The sequence below is a fragment of the Prionailurus viverrinus genome, chromosome C1 (assembly GCF_022837055.1).
Source record: "Prionailurus viverrinus isolate Anna chromosome C1, UM_Priviv_1.0, whole genome shotgun sequence".
In the NCBI taxonomy this organism is placed as follows: domain Eukaryota; kingdom Metazoa; phylum Chordata; class Mammalia; order Carnivora; family Felidae; genus Prionailurus; species Prionailurus viverrinus.
This window is the reverse complement of record NC_062568.1, coordinates 203,130,239-203,150,556: the sequence shown is the minus strand read 5'-3', so window position 1 is coordinate 203,150,556 and position 20,318 is coordinate 203,130,239. Positions and strand designations below refer to the sequence as shown.

Here is a 20,318-nt window from a genome sequence, read left to right as displayed (position 1 = left end):
GGTCTCCAGGGCTCCCGTGGAGCCCCAGGAGAGCGGGGTCCTGGGCCGAAGCCCTCACAGACCCCCTCTCTGCCCCTGCACAGGTGGACCTCCCCCACAAGGCCACCCAGGAAGCCTCCAGCAAGAAGTTCGAGGATGCCCTGAGCCTCATCCACAGCGCCTGGCAGCGGAGCGACAGCCTGTGCCGGGGCAGAGCCTCCCGGGACCCCTGGTGCTGAGGCGGAGCTGGCCGGCCCCCCCACCCCCACCCCCCGCGGGCCAAGAAAGGCGAGCGGAGCAGCACACGCAGTGGCCCGCTGGGGCATCATGCCGCTTGGGGCCTGGCTTCCACCCCTGTTCCACAGCCCACTCCCACCCTGGGGGACAGAACCACCGACCGGGGCCTGAGACGGGGTCTCTCCCCTCCCAGGGATCCAGAATGGGTGCTCCGCACACCCCTGGGCATCCTGCCTGGCCAGTGGTGCCCGGAGAGTGCTGCTGGGGCAGAGGGTCTGAGCCCTATGGGCTCTGTGTACGTGGCACATCCGGATGTATCTGCGTCTCTTCAGGACGGCAGTGAGAATAGTATCAGCTTTGAGGGGAGCAGAAGGACCGAGAAGGCAGCAGTCCCCTCTTCCTCTCCCGAGTGAGAGGTCTGGGCAGAAACCCGGCCATCCTTGTTCATTTTTGAACGTTCAGCCGGCTGTGCAGGGAGGCCGGGCACTAAGGTCTCAGTGCATGTTTCCTCCTCGCTATCTCTGGCCCCCGGCACACTGCTGCCTGCCTCGCCAGGGCCCACAGCGGGGGGCAGGGGCCGGGCCGGCCCTCCCTGGTTGCCCAGCGGCCCCGCATGTCCACGGCCCCCTGCCCCTGTCTCTCCCCAAACCGCAGCGGCCGGAGGACCCGGGAGGACCCGGGAGGACCCAGGAGGACCCAGGAGGCAGGCTGTTTCCATTTGCAGGGAGCAAAGGGGAGGGAGGAGGGCTCCGAGAGGAATGGAGCCCACCAGCCTGGCGTCCCCGTGGGTGCCTCCTGACCATCCCCTGCTTGGCTGGATCCGGGCCCTTCTGGAGAGTTTTATCAAGGGCCCGCCGGGGGAAGGGGTCAGATGGTCTGGGTTTTGTTTGTTGTTTCTTTTCTTTTCTTTTTTTTTTTTTTTAAATAAAATAGACACGTTATATTCGCCAAGACTTGTCACTGGCCCTTTATGACCAGGATGGAGGAGGGGCATCTCCAGCCCCCCTCTGAAGCCCCTTGGCCATTCATTCTTCATTCATTCCATAATTCTCTGCCATCAGCTGCTCTGTGCTGACACCGAGAACCCAGTCGCCCCCTGCCCCCCCATGGAGCTCTCTGGAGCTTAGGCCCTGAGGGTTTCTTGGCCTGACCTTTGCTCTCTGTTGTATTTCCTGCAGTGGCCAGGGGAGCGGCAGCTACCCCTCCAGTCCCGGGACTTGTCTCTGCGGCCAGCCTTCCCAGCCTCCCCAGCTCTGGGGGCGAGTGCCGGCCATATGGGATAAACCCGAGAGTGTCCAAGCTGTCCCCAGACCGCTTGGCGCAGGCCAGAGGGTGCCAAGCCTGCCAGGCCCAGGCTGGGGGTTGGGGGGAAGTGATCTGGGGCCCCAAAGCCCTCAGCGCTGCCTCTTCCAGGGCTTCGTACCTGGGGGGAAAGGAGCGGCAGCTGGGAAAGGTGGGCGTGGAGGCCTAGAGGTGGGCTTGCAGGCAGGGTGGCTCGGCCTCTGGTTCTGTTTGGAACTTGGCTGATGTGGGGTGGCCGTGGCGGGAGAGAACTGCCCGGGGGCAGAGGCCAAGGTGGAGGCCAGACCGAGCAACCTAGCGCCTGACAGCCATTCCCAGGGGTGTGAAGTCCCTTCTCACAAAGGGCCACGTATGGGCGCCCGGGTGGCTCAGTCAGTTAAGCAGCCGACTCTTGATTTCAGCTCAGGTCACGATCTCAAGGTACAGTAGTGGGCTAGGCGTGGAGCCTGCCTAAGATTCATTCTCTCTCTCTTTCTCTCTCTCTGAAAAAAAGCAAAAAAAACCCAAAAAACAAAGACAAAGGGCCATTTCTATACCAGGGCCTCTCCAGAAACCTATAGTCCAGAAGAGGTTCCCACCAGGAGGAGGGACAGGACTAGGGGGCAAGTCTTCATAGGGTGAATGACCGAAGCCACAGGCCACTCCTTGAGACACAGCGGCCCCAGGGCCCTGGAATCTTGGGAGGCAAAGGATGGGGAGGAAGGAGCCAGAGCGGGGGACGGGGCAGTGGGGGGGGGGGGGGGGTGTGCATCTTCTGGGTGGAGCCCTGTGCCAGGCATGTTCTCCACACACCTCTGAAGTAGGTGCTGATATCCCCGTTTTAGAAACAGACCGTCGCTAAGAGAAAGAAAGTGACTTGCCCAGAGTCACACATGGTAGCAGAGCCCGGGGTTCAAAAATAGTTCCACAGGGTTCGAGAAGCCCTTCTCCACCTCTGCTCTCAGTGGGACCATAGACTGTGGGAACCAGACTGGAAGACTGAGGCCGGGAACGGAGAAGCCACAAGGACGGTGGCAGGGTGGTTGTGGGCAGTCAGTGCGTTGCCTGGGCACGGTTTCAGGAGCCTCCCCGGGGCAGTTGCTCTATGCCCAGGGCTCCGAGCTGCAGCAGGACTGGCTAAACCAGAGGCGGGGCAGGGGCACCAGCCCTTCGCCCCAGCGCCACAGGGAGGGCAGGAGGGTAAGAAAAACAGGAGGAGGTGTCTCAGCTGATTGACACCTTCTCCCCGCCCCCAATCTCCCTCCTGCCCCAGGTGACCTTTTCCCCAGATCCCAGGGTCCAGGCCCACCCCTGCCGGGAGGTGTGGAGAACAGAGACAGCTGGGATTGGTCAGAGCCAGCAGGGGCGTGTCCCGGGCTCCAACAGCCCTAGCGGCCCAGCAGAGCAGGTGGACTCCCAGGATAGACCAGGGGCCACCGGGCCTGTCTGACCTGGACGTCTGCCCTCCAGACATGGCCCCAGACCCCCTTGATCCCCAGCGGGGAGGCCCTGCGGGGGTGCAGACAGCGTAAGCTCCGCCACCCCAGGGCCTGTGCCCATGTCCCTGCCCGGGGCGCAACGGGCCTCAGGAACAGAGGCCAGGGAGACGGTTGCCCCCGCTGTGGACCTGGTGCTAGGCGCCTCGGCCTGTTGCCTGGCCTGTGTCTTCACTAACCCCCTAGAGGTGGTGAAGACGCGGCTGCAGCTGCAGGGGGAGCTGCGGGCCCGGGGCACCTACCCGCGGCCCTACAGGGGCTTTTTTGCCTCGGTGGCGGCGGTGATCCGTGCAGATGGGCTGTGTGGCCTGCAGAAGGGGCTGGCCGCCGGCCTCCTTTACCAGGGCCTCATGAATGGCGTCCGCTTCTACTGCTACAGCCTGGCGTGCCAGGCTGGCCTCACCCAGCAGCCTGGTGGCACCGTGGTCGCAGGCGCCGTGGCTGGGGCACTGGGAGCCTTCGTGGGGAGCCCTGCTTACTTGGTGAGTGCCTTTTCTCCATCCTCCATCACCCCGTGACCCAGCTCGCCCGGGGACTCTGGAGCCTCCCAGGCTGGCCCCGCGGGACCGACCTGGACGGCCGGGTGGGGCCTGCTGGGCGGGGAACATCCCTGCCTGGGATTGGAATCTGCCCCTTGGCTCAAAGCCCCAGAGCCTGGTCCTGATCCTCATCCTCCTGGGGTCCCTGCCCCACCAGGCCTGAGCCAGAGGAGGGGGCAGAGGGTGGCAGGACGTGTGCTGGCTCCACCCCGGTGTGGCCACCCATCTTCCCGTGCAGCCTGTGCGAGTGAAAAATAAGCGAGGCCCCCGCGTCCCCGGCTGGATGTTGTACCGTCGTCTTCCGCTTAGTCCTCAGAACAGCTTGTCAGGCGTGAGTGGAGGGGGTTAAGTAACTTGCTCCGGTCACACCAGGATGCAAACCCAGGCTAACTTCAGAGCCTCGCCCCCGACCCTATCCCACACGCCCCCTCAGCTGTGGGGGTGGGCTCGTGGCGCTCTGGATGTCGGGGCGCGCTCGTCCAGGCTCTCTCTCACGTCTGCTGTCACAGGTCAAAACACAGCTGCAGGCCCAGACGGTGGCCGCGATGGCTGTGGGGCACCAGCACCATCACCAGGTAGGAACCGTCACTCCCCAGAGCTCCCTGGGCCGGATGGGCTCCTGGGCCGGCAGGGGCTGCCCATGATGTGGCGTCTTCTCCCCGCAGAGTGTTCTGGGGGCCTTGGAGACCATCTGGCGGCAGCAAGGCCTGGCAGGACTATGGCGGGGCGTGGGTGGGGCCGTGCCCAGGGTCATGGTCGGCTCCGCGGCCCAGCTGGCCACCTTTGCCTCTGCCAAGGCCTGGGTGCAGAAACAACAGGTGAGGAGCCAGGGACACCTGTGCCCACCCACAGACACCCCAAAGTAAGGGCTGCCTGCCTCCTTTCTCCCCCTCTGGGCCCTCATCACTCCCTAACATCTCCAGCTGGACCCCCACCTAGGGAAGCCAACGGGGAGGTGACAGACAGGGCCCCTGAAGACAGCTGAGGACCCTGGCTCTGCCCTTAGGGTCATGTCCCGGCCCTTGTGCCCAGCAGGAGTGGGGGCCAGCAGTGAGCCCTGTAGCTGTGACGGAGCTGGGGTGGGAGGTGGCTGGAGGCACCCGGTCTGTTCCCCTTCCCCTAGGTCTCCCAGCGCCCACACGCTGGGAGGGGAGGGTGGGTACCCTGCGGGTGGGGGGAGGGCACCTGCAGGCGTCAGAACCTGTACCACCCCACAGTGGCTCCCGGAGGACAGCTGGCTGGTGGCTTTGGCTGGAGGCATGATCAGTAGCGTCGCCGTGGCCGCAGTCATGACCCCCTTCGACGTGGTCAGCACGCGGCTATACAATCAGCCCGTGGACGGAACTGGCAAAGTGAGCAGGGGCTGGTGCGGGGGGGTGGGGGGCCAGTGGGAAGCTGGAGAGCACCCTCCAACACACACACACACACACAGCCAGAGACACGCAGACACGTGACATGCATGAAGACGCATCAATTTGCCTTGTTTGCTGAGCACCTATGTCCCAGGCATGGGCTAAGCATTTTCACCTCTGGGTTTTATTCCATCCTCACAATCACCTCCATCTTCCTGATGAGGAAACTGACGCTCAGAGAGATCTGATGACTTGTGTGTGCGGTCGCCCGGCTGATACGTGGAGGAGCCCGAATCAGAATCCAGGCCTGACCCCACGGCCTCACGCACACGGGCCCTCGCATACACCGGTGCAGGCTGCGCTCAGCACAGAGGTGCCCTCCACAGGCCGCTGAAATCCACCTGTGTGCCATTAGCCAAAGTTCAGCCCCCAGGCATGGGGCTGTGGCTGCCTGGACGAAGAGGCTTCTTACATTTCACAGCCTACAGGGCCACCTTTCTAGAATTTGCCCAGCTTGGGGAGAGTCTCTCTACTGATGTGCCACAGTAGCCCCTACACACAGACACCCCTGGTTGTGCCAGCCAGGGCGCCACGTTCCCTGTGGTGACATCTGCCCCGTGTTTGTCTCCAGGGCCAGCTGTATGGTGGCCTCGCCGACTGCCTGGTGAAGATCTGGCGGCAGGAGGGCCCCCTGGCACTCTACAAGGGTCTGGGCCCAGCCTACCTGCGCCTGGGCCCCCACACAATCCTCAGCATGCTCTTCTGGGATGAGCTCCGGAAACTGGCTGGGCGGGGCCTGCACCAGGGCACCTAGGGGGCACCCCTCACCCCCATTTCCCGACACAGCCTGGCGCTCGGCAGGAAGCAATGGCCCGCTCCAGCTGGGAATGGCCGGCTCAGAGCAGACCACTGGCCTAGACCCTGCCACAGGTCGGAAGAGAGTGTGGACAGCGCTGGTCCCCCCCAGACCCACGGCCCCCCTCAGGCCAGAGCATTTGTTCTGGATGGCCAGCCACTTTGTTCTCCAGCAAATTCTCTTCCCCCTCTGTACTGGGTTACCTTATCCCAGAGCCTTACTCATTATGATAATCGCTGCTCCGGGGCATGGCAATCACCTTGAGCTGGGTCGCTTACATGCATCAGCTTGCTTAGTCCTCAAACAGCGTGAGACGGTAAAACCCTCTTTTACCAAGAGGAAGCTGAGAACTCAGAAAAGGGAAGTGCTTTGACCAAAGCCACACAGCTCTGAAGTGGCAGAAAGAGGACTGGAAGTTACGACACAGGCTGGTGTCCCTGGCAAGAGCCAGGACCATGAGGGCTGGAGGGCCCCCGACAGTCACTGTGAGGCACCACGAGGCCATAGTGGACCTCCGACAAGATGGTTTAAACAACAGATATTGTCTCACAGCTTGGAGGCTGGAAGTCAGACATCCAGGCATCAGCGGGGTTGGTTTCTTCTGAGGCCTCTCTCTCTCTCTCTCTCTCCCCTCTCTCTCTCCCCCCTGGCATGTGGACGGCCATCTTCCCCCGGGTCCTCACATGGTCTTCCTTCTGTGTCTGTGTCCTAATCTCTTCTTATAAGGCCCCCAGTCGTGTTGGATTAGCACCGACCCTAATGTCCTCATTTTAACTTAATTACCTCTTTAGAGACCCCATCTCCAATTAGTCACATATAGGGGGTTAGAACTTCAATATATGAATGTGGGTGGGGGGGACATAATGCAGCCTATAACACCAACTAGAAGCTTTTACTGAGGGCTTCCTAGGTGCCCGGCACTGTGGGCGTCCAGACAAATCCTCATGACCGTTCTGAAAGGGGTCTCTGGACATGCCCATTCTTCAGATGAGGAGGCTAAGGCCCAGGGCGGGGAGGGGACTGGCTCGACGTGAGTAGCAGAGCTAGGTGTCCTCACCCTGGGCCCTTTCCCCAGGCTGCAGCCACACTCCTCCCAGTGTGTGTGTTCCTAAGGCCCACGCTGACCTTTGTGCTTCAGAGAATGACACCGAGTCCCTGGAAGGGATAGGACTGGCCCCAGCCCAAGCAGAGCCTAAACCACCTACCCTGCCATCCCCCATGTCTGCTGTTCCCCGGGGGTACCCCACCACACACTCCAAACCAATAAAGTTTTCTATTTTGTTTACTTCCACGACTCTCTTCTGCTGAAGCCTCGGTCTCCCCCACCCGTGACACCACCCCCCACCCCTTGGCTCCCTCCTCGGTCTGGGGAAGGAGGATCCGGATTTGCCGCACCCTCGGCAGCTTCCAACCCAACTGAGGCCTGCCACCTAGTGGACACGGGGAGGATCGTCGAGGCAGGCTGCCCAGTGGCGGAAGGAGAAGGGGGGCCCAGAACTGTATCTCAACCTCAGGTTGTGGGGGTACGGACCACCTTCCAGAACTGGGGCTGAGGGGGCAGAGCCCAGATGCAAAGCTATGGGGGGCAACATATAAGGCCTGGGGCTTCAGGAAGGCCCTCTGGGGCAAGGCCTAAGGTAGGGTGAGAAAAACGGGCACCCACCTTGAGCAGAGACAGAGGCCAGAGATCAGTGCTGGTTTCATGCCGCCCAAAGGCGGAGCCCCTGGACAGCAGTAGGCTCCCGAGGCCAGTAACCCTGGGGCCCTGAAGGTATCCCTGCCTCCCCTCCCCTCCCCTTCCCTCCCTTGAGCTTCTGATCCCTCCCTGCCCCTCCCCTCCCTCCACTGACACCTTTGCCCCGTGACTTTGGTCTCTCTGGAGCAGACCTGGCCAGAGGCGGGGGCTGATCCCGGCAGCGGCCATGTTCTCCCTGCCCTCCTGGCTCCCCGGCCTCCCCTCCCTCCAGTGGGGCTCCAGCCTCCTAGACTCTGTCCTGCAAGGTGAGCACCACCTCCCTGTCCCGTGCAGCCCCGCCCCCTCCGGCAGCTCTGGGCAGCTGCAGGGTGGACCCCCCCCCCGCCCCCACCCCCCACCACGTGGGTCTCCCACCACCTCTAACCCTCCAAACCGCCTGCCCTCCCTCCTGCCCCTCAGGCCTCATCGGGGCCAGCGGAGTCTCCGTCCTGAACAGCCTCCTGAAGGTCTACTTCTTTGTGAACTGTGCCAAGTGAGTGCCTGCCGACCCAGCCCACTCCTGGGCCCCCCCCCCCCCCCCCCACCGAGCTGTCTCCGGCCTGTGAGGGCAGGGCCGGAGGGAAGGGAACCCTATCCCCAGTGAGCACGTCTGGGGGCACGGGGACCACTGCCCAGGCCGAGGCTGGTGGTTCTGGCCCTGCCCACGTCCATTCTGCCCCACAGCAACCCTGAGCGGCGGCTGGAAAAGCACCAGCTGCAGGCCCCGTGGGCCTCGCTGGAGACCGTGCACCTGGCAGGGCTGGCCCTGATCCTGACCGTCGTGGGGGCCCGTGTGGCCGCCCTGGTGGTGCTTGAGTTCTCCCTCCGGGCTATCTCCACACTGCTCTCCCTGGGCAAGGTAAGGCTCCCTGAGGTGGGGGGGGGGGGGTGTCATTACCCGAACCCGGGCCCTGATTTTCACCCCAGACCCCCCTGTCTCCTCACCACCTCCTTTCTGTAAGACCGAGACCGGAGGGTGCAGATTGCCCCCTGGGGTTGTGATCGCCAGTGCAGTCCCTGCTCCTAGCGAGCTCCTGGACACCGAGCTCCCCGTGTGCCAGGCCCCGTGCCGGATCCTCTGAGTGCGTATCATCTCACGTATCCACACAGTCAGAGGCGGGTAGAGCTTCGCTGTGATCTCCATTTCACGGATGGGGAAACTAAGGCTCAGAGAGGGTAACTGGCTTGTCGCAGGTCAACAACCAGCAAGAAGCGGAGTCAGGCTCTGAACCCAGGTCTTCAAGGCTCTGAGCCACAAACCTTCAGCAAGCACATGGGGCCCAAGGAACAATCATGACTGAAATTAAGCAGCAAGAAATGATCCCAGTAGGTAGGGCTTGACCTTGAAGGCAATATCCCTGCTTTTTTTTTTTAAGTTTATTTATTTATTTTGAGAGAGAGAGAGGAGAGAGAGGAGAGAGAGAGAGAGAGAGAGAGAGAGAGAGAATCCCAAGCAGGCTCCATGCTGTCAGCGCAGATCCCAATGCGGGCCTCAATCTCACGAACCATGAGATCATGACAGCCAAAATCAAGAGTCAGACGCTTAACTGACGGAGCCACCCGGGCACCCCAGGGAATATTCCTTCTTTGGGAATGATCCCCAAGGTTCCTTCTGGCTCCAGATTCCTACAGAATGGAGCCTCTGCACCTTCACAGCCCCTTGGCCCCCCCCACCTCAGGTGAGAGGCAGCCTGAGCCCCCAGCATCGCGGCCCCCTTTCTCCCCCCCCCTCCCCCGCCCAGGGCTCCCAGGGCACCGAGAGGCTGCGGCTGCACCTGCTGTGCCAGTACGCGCTGGGCTGCGGGCTGACCTGCGGCCTGAGCTTCCTACAGGAGGACGCCCCGCACCGCACCCTGAACCTGCTGCTGGGCCTCTGGCTGGCCATGCTGCTTCGCACGGGCGCCAGGCGCCTCTGCCGCCACATCTACCAGCTCTACGAGCTGCACAGCAGCCAGCAGTACTGCGGGGTCTGCCTGGGCCTGCTGGCCGGCGCTCATGCCCTCCCCCGGCTGCTGGCCCGCGCCCTGGCCGTGGCCTTTGCCGTGGGTGACCTGGCAGCCGTGGCCCTTATCAACCGGGACTTCCTGACCACGTCAGACGCCGTGCGTTTCTGGACGCCGCTCGTCATCTGCTACACGCTGCTCGTCATCTACATGCAGGGTAAGGGCCACAGGCGGGGTCCTGGGCGGCCGCTGATTCACTGGGCGTTCGCGTCCCACTGTCCGACCGGGGCACAGCATTGTGCTAGGCCCCGGGGAGGCCGACAACAGTTAGACCACACCCCTGCCATCCCAGGGCGCCCAGTCTAGTGACAGAAGCCATATGGGGCGGCTCACCGATGGGTGTGGCATGCGCTGGGAGCCCCAAGGAGATGGAGCTTGAACTGGGTTCTGAAGGATAGTAGGAGGGTTCGGGTGGGGAAGGGGGGCGGGGAAGAGATCCTGGCAGAGGGAACCCCGCAGGCCGAAGCCCAGAGGTGAGAGAAGGTGGGGCCTGTGGAACGACTGAAAAAGTGGAGTATGGCTGTCACCCCAAGGGAATGGGGAGGGGTTGAGACTGGCCAGGCTGATGGGGGGGCCTGATGGAGAGCCCTCATCAACCCAGTGCAGGCGGTCTGATGAGAAGCCCCTGCACGGCTTTCAGCAGGGGAGAGCGACCTGGCCAGATGTGGGCTATGGCGAGAACCGCCTGGCTGCAGGGCGGAGACGGGGTCGAGGTGGCGGGACAGGGAAGGGCAGTCAGGCAGAGAGCAGCGGGTGCAAAGGCCCTGAGGTGGGAGTGAGTCTGGCATGCTGGGGAGTAGTAAGAAACGAGGACACGGCTCAGATCAGGCAGGACGTCCCGTTCCTGTGTTTAGAAGGTCACTAGCTGCCGAGTGGACATGGAGTAGACGCTTGACCCACAAGGTCAAGAACAGAAGCCGGGAGCTGGGACTGGGTGGGGCAGTGGGAGTGGGGAGGTGGGTTCGGGTGGGGCTCTACTTAGCAGAAAGAGTCCCCGGGGCTTCCCGACCGATTAGAGGTGGCAGTGGAGGCAGGACGGCGCCTGCAGCTTGGAGCTGGCGTGCCCCCCCTCCCTCCCCTGACTGCAGGCAGAGCGCAGCAGCGGGCAGGCTCGGGGGTAGACAGCGAGGCCTGGTTAGGAAGAAGTGCCTGGTGCCAGCCAGGTGCTCAGAGAGTGGGGGTGAGGGAGGAGGGAGGCAGGGGGTTGCAAGGGGAGGGGAAGGCTCACACTGAGGAAGGTCGGGGGCAGCCGGGAGTCCAGGCCCCGTCCCAGGCCGGACCTCAGGTAGGGCGGGCAGGTGGTGACAGGTGCCCTGCCCCCCCAGAGGAGCAGCGGCAGAACCCCGGCCTGCAGAGCCACGTCCAGACGGTGCTGGTGCGCATGGGCGGCCTCTTCGTGCTGCTGCTGACCGTGGGCAGCTGGCTGGACCTCCTGGGTGTCCTTATGTCCCTGCTGGGCGAGCTCTGGTGCCTGACGAGCGTCCGTACCCTGCTGGACCTTTGCCAGATACAGGTGGGCGCTTCACCGCGTGGGTCCCCCAGACACGGAAGCGCCGCTCCAGACAGCCCGAGGAGCCTCCACAGGCCCGAGTTCAAGAAGGGCTGGGGTGACCTCTCTCGGGGTGGGGGCAGAAGGAGCTGAAATCCCCTTTTTCACCTGGTATTAGCTTTGACCCCTGCGTGGGAAGCAGGGCCTGAAGCTCCCCCACCAGAGGATGGGGGAGCTGAGTTGTGTCCTTCTTTTCCTCCCCACCTTCCCCCAGGAGTTTCCATCCCAGAGGCCTTCAGTGTCAGCTCCAAGGCAGCCCCCGCCCCAGCCCTCAGCACCTGGCAAGCCCCAGGGGACAGCCCCCTCCTGACCTGCCTTAGCAAGGACTTGGGAGTCTGTCTCGGGCCCACCCAGGCTCATCTGGAGGTCTTGACCCCAGGACTGCCAGCCCTGCCCCCCACTTGGAGTTCAAGGTGGGCACTGGGGCTCTTGGGAGGAAGAAGAGGGCTCGGGGCTAGAGCTCTCAGAAGGGGGCACTTGGAGGCCACTGAGCGAACCCCTATTTTTCTCAGGACAGAGAACGGATGCAGCGCCCTCAAACCTGCCTTCCCGGTGGGGGGGTTGGGGGAATGGGGGAGAATTGCGTTCTCAGAATGGCTTCTCCTTTACTGGCCTCCCTCGCCCTCTCCACGAACAACAATAAAGATGATTTTCTCAACCTGCGTTAGAATCATGAACACACAGGGGCACCTGGGTGGCTCAGTCGGTTAAGCGGCCGACTTCAGCTCAGGTCACGATCTCGCGGTCCGTGAGTTCGAGCCCCGCGTCGGGCTCTGGGCTGATGGCTCGGAGCCTGGAGCCTGCTTCCGATTCTGTGTCTCCCTCTCTCTTTACCCCTCCCCCGTTCATGCTCTGTCTCTCTCTGTCTCAAAAATAAATAAAACGTTAAAAAAAAAAATTAAAGAATCATGAACACACAGAGAGGGAAAGAGGCTTTTCTGAGGCCACACAGCTCCTCTGGCTGGGGCGGGCCCCAGGGATACATGCCGGCTGGGTCCCCTGGTGTTGGGGAGTTCAGTACTGAGGTGGCTGAGGAAGCCATGGGGATGTGGTCTAGCCTGGACGCGTGGTCAAGCACCCACCTGCGGTCACGGGTGGATGGTGCCCACCTTCCGTCCCATCCTAGGCTGAGAACCAGCTAAAGGGAGGCTCGGCTAAGACCGTGACGATCCTTGACATTTCAGCTTCGTTCAGCCTCGTATTCCCTGCAGGGCCCAGCCCGGGGAGGCAACAGACTATCTGGGAAAAGGTTGGGTACCAGCTCCTCTGCTTACTTGCTGTGTGTCCTTGGGGGCTTCGCTGCCACTCTCTGAGCCCGTCAGAAGAAAAATTGCCACGTGTGGGGTGCTGACCATGTGCCAAGCACTATGCCAAGCACTTTTATGATCTCGTTGGGTTCTGACATCAGCCTCAAGAGGCAGGTGCTGTTATCCCTTTTTACAGATTCAGAAACAGGCTCAGAGAGGTTATGTAACTTGCTCAAGGTCACTGAGCTAGTTGGTGGCTAAGTCAGGATTTGAATCCAGGTGGCCTGACTCCCAGAGCTCAAGTGCTTTGCATGCCTCCTGCTACCCCCCTCTTGTTGGAAGAACTGGGGCCATGGAAACCAACCGAGGTGCACATAAAATATGGCAGCTCCATTCCTGGAAGGTTCTGGAATATGGTTGCAGCCACCTTGTGAGCAGGGTAATCTGATGCTCCATCACAGCCATGTTACCCTGGCCCGAGCATCCAGCCCACAGGGCAGTTTCCACAGGGACTGAAGGCCCAGCTCAGGGCCCTTTCCCAGGAGGGGCCCCACAGGGCAAAGGAGACTCCCAGCTTCCAGGCCTCCTGGGGGTTGTGAGGGTCAGATTGTCTAGGAGGGGTGGAGGAGACGTCAGGGAGGAGGTGAGGGGAGAAGATTCTTGGAGGATTCTAGGTTCTGGCAAGCCCTGCTTCTCAGCAAAGGCCACCATGGTCACCCAAAGGCTACTGCCTCAGGACAGAGTCTGGCGTAGGATTCTCCGCTCCCCACCCTGGGACACACCTGGGACATGGGGCAGGCTGGCCCCAAGCCTGGACAGGGTGGTTTCAGCTCATTCCTCCAGAAATGGCCACCCAACTGACAGTCCAAGCCTAATCCCTGACCCTTTGCTCTCTGCCACCTTACCCCCAGATGGGCCTCTCAGCCCCAAAGTAGCTGAGGTGGGGGAAATGCTGCTGGCTGCCCCTCCCCCAATCCAGGACCCAGCCCCCCTCTGCCTGGGAGTGCGTTCAGTTCCCTCTGGGCAGGAAACTTGTCCCAGTCTGGGAGGAAATGGCTCAGTTAGTTGGGCACCCAGCCAGCCCTTGCCAGACCCAGAATGGGCACCAGGTTCCAACTCGGGCCTGATGTTTTTGCTGGAAGGTTCTCTGGCCTCTTGGCCCCTAGCACAGCCTGGGACCCGGTGGGGACAGGGCTGGGAGGGGATTGGATTTGGCAGTCCTTTCCTTTTTATGGACACAGGGACCATTTCCAAACAAAAAAAATGGGCCACGTGGGTTGGACTAGGATTCTTTTCTTATCTATTAAATTATTTTTATGAAAAAGTCTGACAAGGGTATAAAAATTAGATCACTCCAAGTGAGGCGTTTAGCAAATCTCCATCCCAAACAAAGGAAAAGATGCCTGAAGTCCAAAGAGCAGAGGAAATCCAGAAGGTATGGTCTGGAATGGGGTATGAAGCTGGGACTTCTCTCCGAGACCATGAGAGTTCGAATCCTGGGCTCCGACCAGCATCCTTCCGAAGAGGAGGGAGACCGGGACCCCCAGTCTCTGCTAGAAGGGGGTAGTAGCCTCCAGAGCCGCTTGGATTGGGGTGAACCGGCCTCCCCCCTCCTGAACTCCCACTTTGCCCCTTCTGAGCTGTGGCATTGTCCCTTTGGGCATCCTGCATGCCTTACCCTAGTCACTCATTCACAAGTAATTATTGAACATCTGCATGGGGCCAGGCTCTGGCCTGTAGTACCTGTGCCACAAGGAAAAGTACAGCTGGGTAAGTCACTCTGTCGGCGGGAGACTGGGACAAGCGAAGGTGAGTGTATTTGTGATCCACAGCTGTGTTACAAGCGGCCCCAAAAGTTAGCAGCTTAAAACAATAGACACTCACTGTCTCGCGCTTTTTTGTGGGTTGGGTCCCACAGGCTGGCTGGGGCCTCTGGCTCAGGGTCTCCTCACAGACCGCAGTCAAGACGTGGGCCGAGGCTCCGGTGACATCGTGAGGCTTGACCGGGGTAGGGTCCACTTCCAAGCCCACTCACGTGGCTGTTGACAGGATTCAGTTTCTCACAGGCTACCGGGCTGAGAGTCTCAGCTCCTCTCTGGCTGTTGGCCAGGGGTCTCCCTTCGTTCCTTGCCATGTGGGCCTCCCCATAGCTCCCAACAGGGGAGCTGGTGTCCCTCAGAGCAAGCCAGTAAGGGACAGAGAGAGAGAGAGAAAAGACATGCAGGACAAAAGTCACAGTCTTTTTGTAGCCCAGTGTTTTGGGTTTTTAAATTTTTTTTAAATTTATTTAGATTTATTTAATTTTTTAAAATTTATTTATTTAAATTTATTTAAAAATTTTAAAATTTTTTGAGAGAGAGAGACAGAGCGCAGGCAGGGGAGGGGCAGAGAGAGAGGGAAACACAGAATCCAAAGCAGGATCCAGGCTCCGAGCTGTCAGCACAGAGCTTGACGCGGGGCTCGAACTCACGGACCGTGAGATCACGACCTGAGCCCAAGTCGGCCACTCAACCGACTGAGCCACCTGGGGGGGCCCCACGTGACTGACATTTTTAAAGGACTCCTCCCCTTGCTGTTTGTAGAATAGCACAGAAACAAGCCAGTTTGGAAGCATGTGAAATTACCCAGGTGAGATGATACTAACCCTGGCAAGAACCCAGGGCTTGAACCAAAATGGTAGCCGTGGAGGTAGTCAGAAGTGGTTGCACATGGATGTATTTCGAAGAGTCCATAGGACTTCCTGATCAATTAGACGTGGGTTTGATAGAATGAGAAGAATCCAGGGCTCTCGGCTTCTCGGCCTGAAGAACTGGGTGAGTGAGATGGGAGGCATCTGGGGCAGAGCAGGGCCCTTCACGCAGGTGCGGTTGGCGTTGACGGGAAGGCCAGGTGTTATGATGTGTGTGATGTGGGCTCAGGGAGGCCTAACCGACAAGGAGCTGTTGACACTGAGTCCTGAATGGTGGTGGTGGGGGGGGGGTGGTCCGGCAGCCCATGTCCTGAGATGCCTGAGGGACTAAAGAAAGGTTCCCCCCCCCCCCCATGGCTGAGCAGAGGGTGCGAGGGGCACAGCAGTGGGAGATGCGGTGGGTCGCCGAGGCTGGCTGTGGCCAGATGGCCCAGGGTCACGGGAGGGCTTGGCATTTTCCTCCCTGGAAGCAGCAGGAGCCCCGGAGGGGCTGGGTGGGGAGCAGCGAGGGGGGGCTCGTGAGGATCACATCCTGCTCTAGCGAGATGGTCTGGCCATCAGGGTGGAGATGGGTTGTAAGGAGTAAGGCAGGGCCAGTCCAATGTTAAGGGCCCCCTTTAGGAAAAAGAATACAAAATTTGCATTGAAGTGGGTAGTGACAGAATGATAAAGAGAAAGCATAACAAATTGCTGGAGGCCTGGAGACTTGGGTGCCTTCTTCTGACATCTCCCTGGGCGGTGTGCCAAGGGCACTTAATGGAAAATGCTTCCTGAGTGCGACCTGGCTACCTCCCTTCCTAGAACACTCTGTAACTCCCAGCAACCCTCACAGGGGCCCCTACCACGGAGAGGCCTACACTCACAGTAAACCCACCTTGGCTAAGAGAGAAGTAGGGAGGCCAGCTGGGGGGAAGAAGGGGTCTCAGGAACTGGGGGTGCTAAGAAAGATGAAGCCAAGGGTGGGGGCTCCCAGTGGGGGTGCGGGCTCAAGCAGGGGGATGGGATCAGTGAGGTGTTTGAATAGGGGCTCAGCCTTGGCAAGCAGCCAAGGGCCTGGGGCAACCTCGGGGACCCCCAAAGGGACGGACACCAGGATTTCCTCCTCTCTGCCCACAGAAGGGGCTCTGACCTTCAAGGCCAGGGCCAAAGAGGGGCCTTCCCAGCCTGCTGAGCCTCTGGCCCCCTCCATGGAGCCCGTGCTGATTTGCTAAGCAATGGTCGGACCGTGGGAACCAACCAGCCCAGACAGTGCCAGCCCAGGCCCCCAGACCAGGAGGGGATTAAGACCCAGACGATGTTATCACAGCCAGCTCTGGGAAGCTGGGCCCTGCATGGCCCAAGTGGACATAGGCTTGGGGCCTGAGAGGAGGGGAATTTATGTGGCTATAATGTGGCCCGGTTTGCTCCCCTTTGGTTTTTTAAGTTTGTTTTTGAGAGAGAGCAAGCTGGGGAGGGGCAGAGAGAGAGAGAGAGGGAGAGAGAGAATCCCAAGCAGGCTCCACACGGTCAGCGTGGAGCCCGATGTGGGGCTCGAACCCATACGCCATGAGATCATGACCTGAGCTGAAATCAAGAGTCAGATGCTTACCCTGACTGAGCCCCCTCCCCCGCCGGGTGCCCCTCTCCCCTCCCTTGGTTTTCAAACGTTTTCCCTACACACTGGGCCCGGTCAGTAAAGCTGCCTGGAGCCAGGTTACCTGGGTTCAAATGAAGTCCATTTGTCGAGTGGACTGAACAGATGATGGAGGTGAGGCACGTAGCCCAGAGGCTGACCGTGACCTCTAGTCCACCCCGCCCCACCCAGCCAAGGGACTATAACTGAGTCTCAGTCGTGCCCTTCTGGTGTGAAGGATCAGTGAACACATCTGAGTAAGGGGATGGAGAGGCAGGCTCCGATTCAGGCAGCCGAAGCAGGAACCGCAGAAGCCCATCTCAGGGGAGGAAGGGAATGAAGAGGCCCACTTCCCCCGTCTTGTCCAGGGGACTGCTTCCGGGTACAGGAAGATGAGCATATGTGCATTTCACTTGCCACGAGCTGTTAATACAGCTGTTAATACGCTGATTCTCTACTGAGGAATTGTAACCCTGTGTTATGCATTTTTCATGCATTATCTGCCCACCCCCCACCGCCGCCCAGCTTTCAGAACCACCTGGAAGGAATGGTTTTCTCTGTCTCCTCAGGAGAAAACCCAAGGTACAGAAAGATTACGTGACTTGCTCAAGATCACAGAGCTAAGAAGCGGGAGAGCCAAGATCCAAATTCAGATAGGTCTGATTCCAAAGCCCAAGCTCCTAACTGCTTACTACCCATCACTACACTCCTTCACATGTGATTTGTATATGCAGCTACCTGAGACCTCCAACCCCAACTTGTGCATTTTGCAGGAATTGCTGAGTCCTGACATCCCAAGGTCTCTGGGCCAGTGAGGGCTGTGACCGTGTGGACCGAGATCTCCAGAGACCAGGCAAGGGTGATGGGAGAATAGCCATTGCTACTTGGTGGTCACTAACTATGGGCCAGGCTCTGGGGGGTACCCTTTCAGTGCCTCCGTCCCCAACAGGTCTGCAAAGAGAAGCATTCCTGTCCCCATTTGAGGGTATCCAGTGCAGCACCTCTGTTTTTTGTTTTGGTTTAATTTTCTTAATGTTTATTTATTTTTGAGAGAGAGAGACAGAGACAGAGTGTGAGCAGGGGAGGGGCAGAGAGAGAGAATCTGAAGCAGGCTCCAGGCTCTGAGCTGTCGGCACAGAGCCTGATGTGGGGCTTGAACTCACGAACCGTGACATCATGACCTGAGCCGAAGTCGGATGCTTTAATGACTGAGCCACTCAGGCGCCCCTGTTTGTGTGTGTGTGTGTGTGTGTGTGTGTTTTTAAATTACACTTTTGGGGCATCTGAGTGGCTCAGTCGGTTAAGCATCCAACTTCAGCTCAGGTCATGATCTCACGGTTTGTGAGTTCGAGCCCCACGTGGGACTTGCTGCTGTTAGCACGGAGCTGGCTTCGGATCCTCTGTTCCCCTCTCTCTTTGCCCTCCCCCGGCTTGCGCGCTCTCTCTCTGTCTGTCTCTCTCAAAAATAAATAAACACTTATTTATGTTTATTATTTATGTGCTAAAAGCACAGAGCCCAACACGGGGCTTGAACTCACGAACCGTGAGATCGTGACCTGAACCGAAGTTGGCCGCTTAGCCAACTGAGCTACCAGATGCCCCAAATAAATAAAACTAAAAAATACATTTTATTTTTAAGTGATCTCTGCACCCAGTGTGTAACTCAAACTCATGACCCCACAGGAGTCCTGTGCTCCACGGACTGAGTCAGCCAGGTGCCCCTCCCCTATGTTATAGGTGAGGAAACAGAGCCTCAGAGAGGGAAGGAGTTTGTCCAAGGTCATAGCCAGCACCAGAATGCTGGGAGTTAAGCTGAAGTCTGACCTCAAAGCCCATGTATTTCCTACTGCCTCCCTGTCCTTGGAGTGTCCTCCTCTGTTCTCACGGCTGGCCCCTCCTCATCTCAGCCCATATGTCACCCACCCCCCAGAGAGGCCTCCCCTACCGCCACCCGTACCCCTTACTCTGTCGCAGCCCCTTGCCCATTCCATCATGGCACATGTCACCATTCTATTATGCTCACCGTGATACAATGGTAGTTATTACATTAATTTGTGTTACATGTTGATCTCCCCCAACTCTCCGTAAGTTCCGTGGGGACAAGGATTAATTATGTCTGACGTGATTCCCTTGGGCTCCTCCACTCGTTGTTAGCACACGGTAGGTGCCCCACCATGTCTGTTGCATCAAAGCCCTCTTCTGTGGGCAGTGGGTGCCACGTTGCCCTCTGACTGGACAGCAAATGTCCGCACTGCCCTGGGTCTTTCCCCCCACCCTCTCTCCCACCCCCTCCCTGCCACCTGGGGTCTCAGATGCCACAGCCCTAATAAAAGATGGAGGCCCTTTGCTCAATGGCTTGGGAGAGAGCTGGTCCAAGGCTAGCAGGATGGAGACGGGGAGGGAGAAGGGCCTCTCTGAGCCTGCGGACAAAGGGCGTGTGTTCCCATCCAATGCACTTCCTGGGTTTCTGTTGCAGGAAGCTTGGCACCTGCCAAGGTGACACTGACACCATCCGGGCTGGTGTGGGACAGCCTTAACCAGGACACTCCTCTCCACGCGGGAGCAGAGACGGAGGTGGCACGGGTGGCTGGGGGTGCTGGACAGCAGGTAGGTGGTGGCAGCTGGACCTCCACATGTCCCTTCGACCTTCCCCCTTTCCCAGCCAGTCTTAACCCAGAGCAGATGTGCAGAGGTCTGGGCCCCAGATGGAGTTGGTGTGACTTTGGACGAGGCCCCAGCTCAACCCTTCGGTGCCTCATTGTCCCGTGCAGGGGGCGCAGTGAGGTGGCTCAGGGGATATGAAAATGAGGGACGGTGGCCCCATTTTTATCTGTTTTAAATAAGCTTCTGGGTCACAAAACGCTGGAAAAGGGGGTTCTAGGGCCCAAACTATCTGCAAACCCCTGGATCGCACCTTCCTCTGTAAGGTCCTTCCCATCTCTGGCAGTCAGCAGCCCCCTTCTTCCTCCTGGGGAAGACTGCTCCAAGAAGTGCTGCAGGGAGGGGGCGGGGGGGGTGGGGAATGAGCCCGACCCAGGCCCCAGGCAGCCTGGAGTCTAAGTCCCCTCCGCCCTCAAGCCTCCACTTCTGCATCTGTGAGGGCCGTAGGTGCACAGGGGCCACAGGCCCAGCACAGCCGTGTGTGCACCCAGGGGCACTGGCTGGTTCGGATTTGAACCCAGCTCTGCCACTCGCCCCTCGTGTGGCCCCGCACGTCTCGGAGCCTCAGTTTCCTCAACTGTGAAGCGGAAAGAACCAGCCCTGCCGCACGGGGCCGTCCTGGAGATTCAGTGGAAAGGTCTGTAGGTGGGGCGCCTGCAGATGTCGACGTCAGTAGCTCCTACGATGTTGTTACTGCAGCGTGGCTGAGACGGTCCATAAAAGAGGATGACAAAAGTGGGTGAGGGACTTAGAGAGGCTGGGAGGAGGAAGAGGAGGAGAGGTGAGGGATCCAAGTACCCCCTCACGACCCCCCTGCGCTTGAGCCCCTCCCTCGGGAGCAACACCAGAGCCATCCTGGCCAGCGCGACTGTAACTTGGGCCACAGGGGAAAGCCAGACGCTGCCTGGCCTCTTCCCCCAGATGCCGCTGGGTCCAGCACTCCTCTGGCCTCAGCTGCTGTGGCTTTAATCAAAAGAACAATCTGCCTCTGAATCAGACCCAGATTCCTTTGCCCAGCAATGTTCCCCGAGGCCTCCGGGGACCCAGGCGGCCCATCCAGGCTCTATCTCCTGTCCCAGGGC

At 59.8% G+C, this 20,318-nt stretch overlaps 3 protein-coding genes across 5 annotated transcripts in view; all 3 read left to right on the top strand.

The window, feature by feature from the left end:
• PLEKHM2 (pleckstrin homology and RUN domain containing M2) overlaps positions 1-1,167 on the top strand; it is a 36,029-nt gene extending 34,862 nt beyond the window's left edge. The window contains exon 20 of the mRNA XM_047871134.1: positions 84-1,167. Coding sequence (XP_047727090.1) covers positions 84-218 — 135 coding nt within the window. The 3' untranslated portion in view covers positions 219-1,167. The remainder of the gene's footprint in view (positions 1-83) is intronic.
• Positions 1,168-2,798: 1,631 nt separating this feature from the next.
• Positions 2,799-7,025, top strand: SLC25A34 (solute carrier family 25 member 34). The gene is made up of 5 exons (XM_047871243.1): positions 2,799-3,475; positions 4,042-4,107; positions 4,198-4,350; positions 4,750-4,884; positions 5,516-7,025. Exons 1-5 carry the CDS (start codon positions 3,056-3,058, stop codon positions 5,696-5,698), a joined length of 957 nt encoding a protein of 318 aa, XP_047727199.1. The 5' UTR covers positions 2,799-3,055; the 3' UTR covers positions 5,699-7,025.
• A 136-nt stretch (positions 7,026-7,161) lies between these two features.
• On the top strand, positions 7,162-11,773 carry TMEM82 (transmembrane protein 82). 3 transcript variants are annotated; one of them, XR_007154895.1, is made up of 8 exons: positions 7,334-7,511; positions 7,626-7,741; positions 7,896-7,968; positions 8,160-8,334; positions 9,218-9,635; positions 10,804-10,991; positions 11,242-11,440; positions 11,540-11,676. XR_007154895.1 is itself a non-coding variant. In XM_047871780.1 (7 exons), exons 2-7 carry the CDS (start codon positions 7,663-7,665, stop codon positions 11,736-11,738), a joined length of 1,428 nt encoding a protein of 475 aa, XP_047727736.1. In that variant the 5' UTR covers positions 7,162-7,254; positions 7,626-7,662; the 3' UTR covers positions 11,739-11,773. The 3 variants fall into 3 exon arrangements, 2 of the variants coding, with proteins under 2 accessions (XP_047727736.1, XP_047727737.1); XM_047871780.1 differs by lacking the exon at positions 7,334-7,511 and adding an exon at positions 7,162-7,254 and having other exon boundaries at positions 10,806-10,991; positions 11,242-11,773; XM_047871781.1 differs by lacking the exon at positions 11,540-11,676 and having other exon boundaries at positions 11,242-11,479.
• The last annotated feature ends 8,545 nt before the right edge of the window (positions 11,774-20,318 follow it).

Bases quoted from the DNA above. Each gene is read 5' to 3' on its own strand.
- SLC25A34 (XM_047871243.1), top strand. From the start codon at position 3,056: ATGTCCCTGCCCGGGGCGCAACGGGCCTCAGGAACAGAGGCCAGGGAG. The intron at 4,108-4,197 runs GTAGGAACCGTC...TTCTCCCCGCAG, and splicing joins GGCACCAGCACCATCACCAG to AGTGTTCTGGGGGCCTTGGA. The intron at 4,351-4,749 runs GTGAGGAGCCAG...ACCACCCCACAG, and splicing joins CCTGGGTGCAGAAACAACAG to TGGCTCCCGGAGGACAGCTG.
- TMEM82 (XM_047871780.1), top strand. From the start codon at position 7,663: ATGTTCTCCCTGCCCTCCTGGCTCCCCGGCCTCCCCTCCCTCCAGTGG. The intron at 8,335-9,217 runs GTAAGGCTCCCT...TCCCCCGCCCAG, and splicing joins CACTGCTCTCCCTGGGCAAG to GGCTCCCAGGGCACCGAGAG. The intron at 9,636-10,805 runs GTAAGGGCCACA...GCCCCCCCAGAG, and splicing joins GCTCGTCATCTACATGCAGG to GAGCAGCGGCAGAACCCCGG.